Source organism: Lupinus angustifolius, chromosome LG07 (assembly GCF_001865875.1).
Source record: "Lupinus angustifolius cultivar Tanjil chromosome LG07, LupAngTanjil_v1.0, whole genome shotgun sequence".
NCBI lineage: Eukaryota > Viridiplantae > Streptophyta > Magnoliopsida > Fabales > Fabaceae > Lupinus > Lupinus angustifolius.
This window is the reverse complement of record NC_032015.1, coordinates 9758416-9771088: the sequence shown is the minus strand read 5'-3', so window position 1 is coordinate 9771088 and position 12673 is coordinate 9758416. Positions and strand designations below refer to the sequence as shown.

The window sequence follows — 12673 nt, the reverse complement described above, 5'->3', positions numbered from 1 at the left end:
CCTTGATGGTTAACTCATCCATTCACATTATTCTGGAGTTGTGCGAGTATCTGATTAGTAGCAGCGTAGCAGCTACCTGTTCTACTAATGTGTTGGCTATTTGCTGGAATGTAATCATTAAATGATCATCAATGGACTGCTCATTATTTTGGTCACTCCTTGAACTCCCTAGTCCTGCCACAGTTCTGCATACAAAGCACAAAATATTGAGTTAGATACTCTCAACCTAATGTACTCAAGTGTTTAGAATGTTTGGAAGACTAGAACAAACAAGGGAACACAACGAGAATCTATCAAGTTTCTATTGTCCAGTTTAGAAGTGATCGACTATTACTATAATCCGAGCTGAATCGAACTGCTTTGATACCAAAAATGTAACACCTTAATTTGGATAATAATATACAAGCGGAAAAATATCCATAAACAAAGAATTCTATAGCATTAAACTTTCCTTGACGTATATGAATAACACCTCAAATATAAAAATGAAGTAAAATATCATTAACTTAAATTCATACAATAAACTGGACTTCATCTAAAGAGGACAAGAACAAAGTCTTAAAATACCCTCAAACAAATAAATATCTTCATAGAATATACAGGATAAAATTAGCAAATAAAATAAGTTATCATCTACGATAGTGGCTTGTTTGCGATTCTTCTATCTCGTACTCAGTTATTTCTTAGAAAACCCTAGAAATGTCAAAAACTCAAGCATAATGAGATAAAAATCTCAGTAACACCATAAAGACAAAACCTTTGAAAATATGGTATTCCTAGCCGTAACAAGTACAGAAAATCTCCATAAGGAACAACAAAAGAGAAATAACAATGCTTTCACTTAATTTTATATTCTAGCTCATTACACATAACTTAAATAGAAATAAGAGGAATATAAATAGGACACATCATAACGCTTCAATCAATTTGCATATAGCAATAATCGCCTCAAACTCTTAGTCCATGATTAAAAGTTTTTGCCCACAGCATGCCTGCTGGAGGTGTCTGCCTCTCATTCAATATCCCAAGTTCGTAGGAATGTCTTACCCTATTTCCAGTAATAAGTCTGTCTTCATTCGACTGAGAATTCGGTTGCCTGTACTAGACCAGTCAATAGATCTAGAGATCTCTTCATCGCTTAACATAATTGGGTTATAAACCCCATTACAATAACATAATTGAATCACAAATCCTTAAAATAGTCAACAAAGAACATATTTGGATGTTATTAATATAAACATTGCATAACAAAATATAACATAATAAATAAGATATATTCAATATCCATCATATAAAGAAAACTAGGAAGAATATAGAATTTCTTTAACGGCTAATGTGAGAACATATGCTATTAATGTAGTGTAATGAAATATTAGCCCTGTTGTATTATATATGCCTAAGGTTGTTCATCAATTATAAGTTTTGTTGAATATTAAATATACCTATCATTATAACAATAATATAAGACGCCTATATACCTATATCATGATTATCTAAGCTAACCTTCATTTGCTATAATAATAATAATATAGGTACCAACAATTATTGATAATAACTTAAATATACTACTAATTTCGTTTGCGTGTTATAACATAATTCAATTCAATAATCTCAAACATTCCTAACAGGGATGATCCAGTAGCAAAGCAATAGAATTGTACAATATGAATTTCACTATGAAATTAAGTGGACAAAATGATGGCCTCATAAAGATTCATAAACCTAAATCTTAATTAATTTGACAATAAACACCTACATCTATTTATATAAAATAAATACAGTGTGAATACAATTATATATAAAAATGCAGAAAAGGAAGACATGAGTATTTTATTTGCAACAATTGATGATAAAACTACATACAAGAGAATATGTAGTAAACAAGAAAAAATCCACGAAGTATAAATTGTAAATAACATATATCAATCTTCCTTCAATTATTCCTTCTTCATGGAGTTTTAGTGTTACCTGATAATGACATTATATAGAAAACTTGTTTCTTCCCTTCCTAGTTTTCTTTTCTTTCTCTTGTGGCCGCTAGGGTTTCCTTTTCTCCTAACACTTATATATACTAATCTAATATCTTATTTACTATTAAATAATAACTCTATCTATTTTATTCTCTTAATTGATTATGATTATGTTATTCCAATCTTAAATATATTTTAAACTATTAGTCTATTACACAATTTATTCAACTAACACTAGCCACATAAAAAAATCATATAACAATCATTTTATAAAAGCTCAAAATAATACTCACTAATTAACAATAACTCAATTTATTAATTATTATTTTTGGGTGTCACATGTGGTCCTTTTAAAAATTATCATAATAGAAGTTCTCTTATACGTGTAGATGTTGATGTTGTTTACAACAATATGACTTCATTTGAGTTCGTAATAATTTTACACTTCATGAAAGATATTATGTATGCATTGATAATATAGCCATAAGGATGCTTATAAGTCATTTTACATTGATAATTTATGTATTTTTTGTGCAAAAATTTTATCCTATGAATTTTAATGAGTAAGAGAATATTAGTCTAAGATGCTAATTTCAAAATTTTGTTCTTCGTGTTAGTAGTCATTTAAGTTTGAAAAATTTCAACCATATGTAATTAGTCATCATATATTGTTTTATCAAGTTATTTTTCTTATCTAAGCTATTGTAATTCAACTTTTACATAAAATATCATTTTCAGCAACGAAAACAACCGAACAAAAGTAAGTAGTAAGATTGAAGGTGAACTTCTTATAGACAACATAGTGGTCTATATTGATAAAGAAATAAATGTTAATTTTATCTGTAATTCAATCATGCATGTCTTTTTTATATTTTTGTTACTTAGTTAATTTTAGTTATAAATTGTACTTAAATATTGTTGCCCCCTAAAATTTAGATCAAGATCTGTCACTGATTTCACTCATCCCCTCATATTTAATGTGAAACTTCACAGTTGAATAAACTCAACCTAATAATGCTAAAGGTAGAGACAACATAAAGAGATATAGCAATAGCTATGGGAGATAGAGCAAGTTTACCCAAGTGATCCACCATCATGAATGGGATAATTTATAGAAAATAATGTGTCAAAGTAACAATTCTCATATGGGCTGAGTGATAGTAATTTCAGCTCTTATACAAATACACTCCGTGTTATTATTGTTAAATGTTGTTGTACCTCTATCGCTTCATATTTCTCTATTAAAAATACAATATATGCCGTATAGATAAAAATATAACATTGAGAAATTCTTACCCACTATAGAATATTCTAAGCTATATAATTATACACAAATCATTTATACAGAGGATTCTATCATAAAGAGATTGATTAAGGAATAAAGAGAAAATAAATTAATGTTAGAAAACTAATTCAATATTTCTCAAATTGTAAAATATAATTTTCAAGTTAACTCTAATCGTTTTAAGTTCGACTCATTTATTTAATGAGTTAACTTGTCAATTCAAAAACTAGATTTATGAAATTAAGTAACAATTTGAGTTTTGAGGAAATGTTAAATTGATTGGATTTATTCTCAACCTTACATGACATTATCTATATTTAATAAGCATGGGGCTTTTCTAGATATTAAAAACAGCACGACCATGCTTTAATTTACAGGTATAAAAACATACAAGCGATGATGATTTTCCTTTGGCTTTTTTTAGATGCACATATTTAAAAAAGTAGGAGACAGTAATAAGATATCAATCCATAGTAATACTTTGATGTTACCCTTTACAATTATTTTATTTAAAATCAATGCTGTAAAACGGGAACGGATATGAAACTGGAAAATATCTTATGTATAGTTTAAGAGAATTAAGAATCTCCTCTCTTCTCTTATTAGGAGATAATTTATCTCCTTAAATCTATTCAAACACATGTTTTATTTGTATTTTTATATTATATTTTAAAATGAAAACTTTTTAAGAGAAGTGAAATAAAACATGTGTCAAACACGGAATGAAATTAGGAAGATAAATTATCTTATAATTTAAGGAGATACTTTGTTCTCATTGTTTAATTGGTTTATAGATTTAAATCGACTGGCGGAAATATACATTATACAAATATATAATTATGCATGTCCTACCTACTATTTCTTAATAATCTAGTAGTAGTAGTAAATTATAAAACTCTTTTTTAGTAATATACTAGTAGTAGTAAGTTATAAAACTCTTTTTTAATAATCTACTAGTAGTAGTAAGTTATAAAACTCTTGAACTTATTTGCTACCATTTTACTTGTGGTCAATAAACAAGAGAAAAATAAATTATTACCAAAAAAATATATGAGCAGATAGCAAGAAACTGATGGTCTGATTTGTGTGTTATAAGAAAGTGGGGAACTTACTACATAATGTACACATTGTGCTGGTTACCTGGCCTAACATTTATACAAAACAATAATGGTGTTAGGACCAAACATGATTGGGTGGTTTGATCAATTCATTAATGTACTTAAAAATAATTTTGGTTTCGTCTTAATTACACAAGGCATTTGAGCTGTTTTGAATTGAAAAATTCCTATCCAACTCTATTAAATTATATTGAGTTGGGAAAATGCGGAAAGTGAAATAGATGATTTACACATTTTTTATAAAAAATTGGAACTACTATAATGTTTTACTTTACCTCACTCTAAAAAGTAGTGAGATGGTACCTTAATATAAATATAGATAAATGTATGTATATATTTATATAATAGCACGAATAAAAAAATTACCACCAGAAAAAATGGTATCCGTTATACCAAGTATTAAAATGAGTGGACAGAAGTAAATTAATGAGTGGTGCACATATGTGACAGAAGGGGGACAATGATGGTGTAGCTTGTCCCTACCATATATTAAATTTAATATATCTCAAACCAATCACAATATTTCATATCAGTTAAAAAATGAAGGATTTAATATATATACATAGACAGTGTAAATATTTTTACATTGTCAATAAATCATTCATCGTTGATTTGTTAACCACTATTGGCTCTCAAACAAAAGTAATATAAATCAATAGTGGAGAATAATATACTGATAGTGTAAAAAAAATTACACTGTTAGTGCACAGATTTTAAACTAAAAAATTAAATATTCATAACTTTGTTTATTTTTTTCTTTATGATTAGTTTGAGATATAATTTGAGAATAAAAAATCAACATCTAATGTAGGCGACCCATACGGAGGAGCAGCACATAGATGAACTGTGTTGCAACACATGATTGGCAGTGGAGGTTGAAAATGTGGAAGTAACAGTTTTCCTAAATAAAAATAGAAGAAATGCATTGTTTTCACCTAAAAATGGAGCATTGAATTAAAGAACTCTGCATCAATCAAATATCATGTTTAAAAGTAGATTGTCAAATGATAAAACACTCATTTTATTGAAGTTTTGTCTTGTAAAAAAATGATAAAACTCTCAAATAAGAGAGGATGGACAATGCTTAGGACTATTTTTTCTGAAGAATGATAATATTCTTACACTCTTCTTCATCACATTCCTTTATAAACTTTATAAACCATTGACCATCTATATAATGTACCAAGTATTATTTTTGAAGCTAAAGTTTTCAAAGGGTAACTATTGAATGTGTAAAAGTGGGGTATTGGGAGAATAAAGCATGAGATGATCTTCTTCCTTCCACAACTCAGCTAATCCATTCAAAGCAACACACGAAGTTCCACCTCGTGCTCTTGCTTCCACAGCACTCATTTTCATGTTGAAAACCCTTTCTCTAATTTCTTTTCCTTTCTCTGACTCCATGAGCTCCTTAACACGGTTCCCCAACTCAGTTGCACTCACCAACCCATCTTTGGACTCTTTGAGTGCCAAAGCCACTTTCATTTCCTCAACCAAAACCACTCTATTCAGCTTTTGCTCTGCATATAGAGGCCATGCCACCAACGGTACTCCTTCACAAACAGCCTCCAACACCGAGTTCCATCCACAGTGAGTCACAAACCCACCCACCGAGTCATGACTCAGTATAGCAGCCTGTGGGGCCCAGTTTTTCACCACCATTCCCTTATCCTTTGTCCTCTCTAAAAACCCTTGTGGTAACAGCTCCTCTAAACTTTCTTCATCTGAATCACTTCTCACAACCCACAAGAACCTTTGCTCACTTTTCTCCAACCCAAAAGCTATCTCCTTCAACTGAGTCTTCGAGAACCTTCCAAGGCTTCCAAAACTCAGTAACACCACACTCTGACTCGGTTGCGAGTCGAGCCAACTCAGACACCCATTCTTATCTTCTTCAACACAAGGAGCTGAAGTTACTGGTCCGATGCAAAAAACTGGAGGTATCATTCCTTTTTCTTGATAGCACAACCCCTCTTTCAATGCATTGATAGCTTTTCTTTCAATTGCATCAAAAGTATTTATGATAATACCATCACTGTCTCTCATGCTTGTTGCTAAGTCACGGAAAATATTGTGGAATACACTCTCACTATCCAACGCAGCTTCTGGCATGTCTTCTGAGGATATTGTAGGCAAACCTGGAATTTGAATTAGAGATTTTTTGCTGTTTTTTGGAACAGATGGACAGTTAAGCATAACACATAGGGTAGAAGCTCCTGAGGTGTAGTAAAAGTAAGTTGGAATGTCAAGAGTGTTGGTAACTTCCTTAGCACTATAGTTCATGAAGTCCATTACAATAGCTTTCAGGTTTGTGGTTTTGGAAATGGATTGGAGTGCATGGTGGAAGTTTTGGTTGGTGCGGCGGCAGGTATCGAAGGCGAGTAAGTGAGGTGGGAGGGTGGTGGTGGATGATGATGATACGGTGGTGATGTGGTGGAAGGTGATGGAAGAGTCGCAGCCAAAAGCGGTGGTGTCTATACTAGTGGTGTTGGGTGGGGTAGGGATGAGGATTTTGATGGAAAATGAAGAGTTGTGGGTAAGAATGAGTTTACCTAACTCTATCATTGAGAGTAAGTGTCCCCTCCCAAGGGCAGGGTATAGAACTATGGTGTTCTTCATGTTCAAAATGGAAGGTTTCTTTACTTTGTGTTTGAGGAAATATAGATTATCAACTAAGATGAATGAATGGAATGAGGGATAGATCTATTTATAATGAAGTTCATTGAATACGTATAAACTTTTTTCCCATACTTGCCCATTCTATTAATTGTTTGAAGAAGGATTCTTCATTCCTAATATATTAATCGTATCTCGCCAACATAAAGAAAACTATCTACTAGTTTTGTAATTCTTTTATAAGTAGGTAACAATTTTTAATTGGATCAGAATATAATTGGAATACAGAAAGTGGAATATGAGATCTTCAGTATAATTGTTTACCTACTTTAACTTCTTTCCATAGAGTGAGTTGTTCTTATATTTTTTATGAATGTTTTAGATGTTTAGAAATAAAAATGAGAAAATAAAAATACTTTATGTTGTAAGAAAAATAAAAATTAAGCAACCAAACTTTTATTTTAATGAAATTAAAAAAGAGAAATTCAAACCTTAAATATTATTATTTTAGAAAAAATGTATACAATAATACTGGATGAGTTTTATACATTATTATTTTATAATCAATTATTTATATTTAAATATATAATTGAATAGTAGATGATATACTCAAAAATATATATATATATATATATATCTTCACACATGTATGAAAATTATACTCTATTATTTTAATTTTTCTTTTCATATTGCCAAACTTTGTTATACATGTATTATAATTATTGGTAATTGAGATTCTCTCTTAAGTATCCCGTACTAAATATATGTGATGACATGTAGTATAACAAATTTAAGGATTCAAATTTTTATTTATTTACCAATTATATAATATAAGAAATTAAAATTTCTATTTCCTCTGTCAATTCAATACTGCAGGGAGAGTATCAAGAGGAACCTAGTTCAATTATTGGGTATGTTCAATAATGAGTGACTGACCACAGTTTAAAAGTTATAATACTCAATATAATTATTAAGTTAGTTTATGTTTTAGAAGCAATGTTTGGCTTATTTTTTTATTGGCCACTGTTTGAAGCTCAATTTATTCGTTTATATAAATTATTTTGTTGGGAGAGGTTATTACTTCGGTCCTAAATCGTAATGATATATATTGAGAGGTACCTCTCGAAATTATCCTAAAAAGCACAAATAAAATTCATCATACATATTTTAAAAAAATAAACAGAAAGCAATTTTTTATTTTACTCCTTCCAATTTATCCCTCCTGTTAAAAAAAATCTCTTAATTTTTTTAAATAATTAAATTGATTTATATCAAATTTGTTGTGCTTTCCAAAACATGTCATATTTTCTCCCTGGTCGTTAATTTTATTTATTGATTGACGTACATATAAATCAAAATAAATATGAAGTACCATAAATAATTAGAAGTAACAAAATTCCTCAAATGATAGGAATATTATATATACACTTTATCATAACATAAATTGTGTATATACAGAAAATAAATTGTGTCCATAAAATAGTATAAAGAATTTTTTCATGTTCCACACTTTATCACAATTGATAGATTAACAATCATTTAAACAAAAGTTACCTCATAAATGGTGTTAATCTATGAACAGTGATAATATAAAATATTTCCCACCGTTTTTTATCGGCAAAAGAAAAAGTATTATTAATAGAAAGTAAGTGTTACAGAAGGATGGAAAGAAAAAAGAATAGAGGAAGACCAGATGCATTTACAAATTGCTGCTAAGACATAGTGGTACATATAAATGTATTTAATTTAGATGTGCATGAAACTTAACAAAAATAATCACATAAATGGTGTTAATCTGTGAACGGTGATAATATAAAATATTCCACACTGTTAGTGCACATAAATGATATCGTATTTAATTTAGTTGTGCATGAAACTTATTTTTCTAGTTAAGAAAAATCAAATCTTCTAGTTTATTCTCGTGATGCCTTCTCTATAATATTTTAGAAATAGCATAGCACGTTAAAAAGGGATCATATGATGTCGTAATTAATTTAGATGTCCATGAACTTCTTTTCATAGTTAAGAAAAATCAAATGTTCTAGTTTTTTCTCATTATACCTTTCAAATTCACAACAAACGTAGTAGCAATCGAAAAATAAGAATTTTTTTCAATGTGTAATATTGTCTCTGGTACGTGGCTGTATTTCAAAATATTCTACCATACCTTAAGCTCAGTTTGTGCAAAGATTAGCTGCAAATAAATAATTATGCAATAACTAAGCATAAGTATATAAAATTCTATAATAATAAGAACAGATTCTTATTAAACATTTCAAGTTAAAGTTATTTAAAACGATATATTAATTTGTGTTCAATTTAACGAGATTCAAATAACAAGATAACAATGAAATCATTTGAGTGGGCAAACACAATTTAATATTTTTTAAGAGTTCAATAAATAATCTGAAGCCCTAATATATAAACCACATAATGCAATTTTTGTACGGCAAATATATCAACCACCACCGAATGTTGAAAAATGAATTTATACAAGTTCTATACATTATCACACATTATCTATCATTTATGTTTTTAATTATTATTAATTCCTCAAAAATACAAATGAGTAATAGACAATATATTCAATCTCGTATTTATATGGCTAATAAAATTCTCCACTCGTTTTCATCTTAACAGGGCAAATATAAACCAAACATTTCTATATTTGTCCATTATTAAGATTTTGGAGACCGTCCAAGAATTTCAAATTGGATACGTAACACTTTTTTGTGTCTCACGAAATTCATTCTTCCAGAACTTGTCATAAAAAGAAAAGAAAATTTGTATACTACACAACATTCACAGCAGAAGCTATAAAACACGGCCACTCTCTGTCTCACTCATTATTTTTGTCCTTCAAACTTCTACAGTATGAACGCGCTATGTTGACTTTCTGAGTGGATACAACTAATCGCTCCCAACTTCTGCAATTATGAAGCAATATAATGCTCCAATCTTCATCACACGATGTTAACTCATTGTATTATTGAACAACCGACACCTACATCTAGAAGAATCAAGTTTCTTACCTGCAATGGAATATTCCAGAAGATATTATACCTAAATTACCTTTACAAAAGGATACTATTATTTTACAACCAAATTGCAGACTAATTTCATATTTCAAAACCAACAAATAAAACAAAAATTTGATTTCATATTCAACCACTACCTCGATTCTGAGGCAGACTCAATAATACAATCAAGATTTTCTTTTATTCTTAACCTTTTTAGGAGTTTGCATGTTTATGATAGTTTTTTTGTACTAGGCATTCTCTCACACTTTTCTATTTATTCTTATTTAATAATTTTTAATTTAATAAGAGCAATGAGAAAAATAAAAGAAGAAAAATGTATGTAATGACTGCGTATAATTTATATATATTATTATTATATTATCTATCTTTCATGTTTTAAAATCATTCATACTTCCAAAAAATAATGCAAATGACTGGTGAATGATTATACAAATCTTTATAATAGTAGTATATAAATATTATACTGAAAATAAAAATACAATTTTGAGAATCTACATGTAATAATATTGCATTATTTCTTTTAAAATGTATCCTAGTTCTTCATATTATTCAAAGTTTCAACATATAAATCAACCGTACTGTAGATATAATGAAATATTTAAACTAATTTTATACTTCCAATATAATTTGTCAATAATTAACTAAAAACACTATAGAATAAAATTTTAAACCCATATAGACAAACAATCTCCTCTATAAATAAATAAGAGTACATGTCATGAATAAGTTTTTGAATAAATTAACTTAAATCAGACAAACCAATTATTTCAAAATAAAGCAAAGTAGGTTGTCGATGTGATATGTAAACCGAATTTTTAGTCAATTGCTTATAATAATATTATAAATGACATTAATTTTTTTAATTTTGCGTTTTTACGTTTCTAAACATCTATAAATTTCTACCATGAATCATCAATATTGCAATATAATAAAATATTAAATTAATTCATACTTTAAATTTTCAGAATTAATAAAAAATTTATAAAATTGAACATTAAAAATTGAAACTCATGCATCAGCAAAGGCTTAATTTAATAAGAAATTGTTTTATTCGAAACTCAACTTCAAAACAATATAACTTATTTTTTTATTTGAGTTCAATTCATCCTTACATGATTAATTTAATTCAAAAATATATTACACAAAATCTATATTGTTTACAAGTCTCCACAGATAGATATTTTAGAATTGAGCTCATAAAACGACTTCAATATATTCATCACATATATTTATGGTAATAATCACGAGATAATGTTAGCACTTGCACCTTCCATAAGTACTTGCATAGTTAGGATTGCTTATAACTTTTCTAAAACAACTTGTCTGACACCCTTAAAAGATTGCTAAGTTTAACTCATTTAATATATGAATAAAGGTTACTAAATTAAATAAGTAGTTGGATTTAGAACGAAAATCAAGATGATTTAATTTATTGTCACTTCTAACACTAATTTATAACAACTAGTGCATACACATAAACATTAATTAGTTTTTTAATTACAAGTTTATATAAGCTAGTAGCATATTATAAACTTCTTTGTCAAACATTATTATATATAGCTTATTTTTAATGGAATAAAATTAATTGACTCACAGATAAGGTATTTGATAATATTGAGAAACACAATAAAAACTTTCAATAGATAGTTATTTAATAATAGTAAAAATTAAAGGAGGAAGTTGTTACAGATTTGAAATTGAAGACTTAAATAAATGATCTTAAAATGTTGATTAAATAGGGCGAATCCAAGCTTTAATACATATGGACAACTAGTTAGTTGTCTATACATTAATGTCGCCATGTGGGTGAGAGCTACGTTTGTGAAAACCATCAAACCAGTTGAGGGTCATCATACCTCAAAAAAGCAGTAAAACAATGTTGTTTGCTTTTAAAAAAAGAAAGAAGACATTCTGAATAAAAAGAGAAAAAAATGTATGTTTTGTTAATATATAATTTTATAATATTGTATTGTCTATTTTTATCATTATTAATTCTTTAAAAGAATACAAATGGATATTAGAAAATGTATTAACTATGTATGAATTTTAAATCTAACGGTAGACAAGTGAGGAATGTTTTTTGTAACACCGCGAATTTTACGATTTGGAATTATAAGATTTTATTAATATTTTTATTAATTATATATTCGAAAATGAATTTCTGGGAATTTTTGGTAAAGAATTAGACGAAACTCTAGTTGAGTTTTAGTCTTGTAATTTTATTTCCTATTTTGTGGTAAATTTTGGTAATTTTCGGAGACAGTCGATTCCGAACCACTGTCGGGGCCGAAATCCACTCGGTACAGCTCAAAAAGTGGTTTTTGAGTTCCGTAACTCGGAATCGAATTCTGATCGCACCGTTGCCTTCGTAATTTCATTTCGAGTCAATATAGACCCTGAATACACCAATACCTGTTTTCTAAATATTTTTCACTCGGAATGCCGAAATCCGAAATTCTAATCGGATATTACGATCGGGCGATTTATAATATCCGATCGAGTATTAGTCGATAATACTCGAGCATGTTTATCGTACGTGTCCGTGAAGTGGTCGTTTCACATTGGGATGCGAGATTTGTCTTTCCATAAAGCAAACCTCACATCACTCACCCTAATGTCATAGGAAATCATCATTAGCCACCC

At 28.8% G+C, this 12673-nt stretch overlaps 1 protein-coding gene across 1 annotated transcript; it reads right to left on the bottom strand.

The window, feature by feature from the left end:
* On the bottom strand, positions 5371 to 7065 carry LOC109352267 (isoflavone 7-O-glucosyltransferase 1-like). The gene has a single exon (XM_019594176.1). It carries the CDS (start codon positions 6990 to 6992, stop codon positions 5595 to 5597), a length of 1398 nt encoding a protein of 465 aa, XP_019449721.1. The 5' UTR covers positions 6993 to 7065; the 3' UTR covers positions 5371 to 5594.

Excerpts from the sequence above, each read along its gene's own strand:
- LOC109352267 (XM_019594176.1), bottom strand. The coding sequence starts at position 6,992 with ATGAAGAACACCATAGTTCTATACCCTGCCCTTGGGAGGGGACACTTA.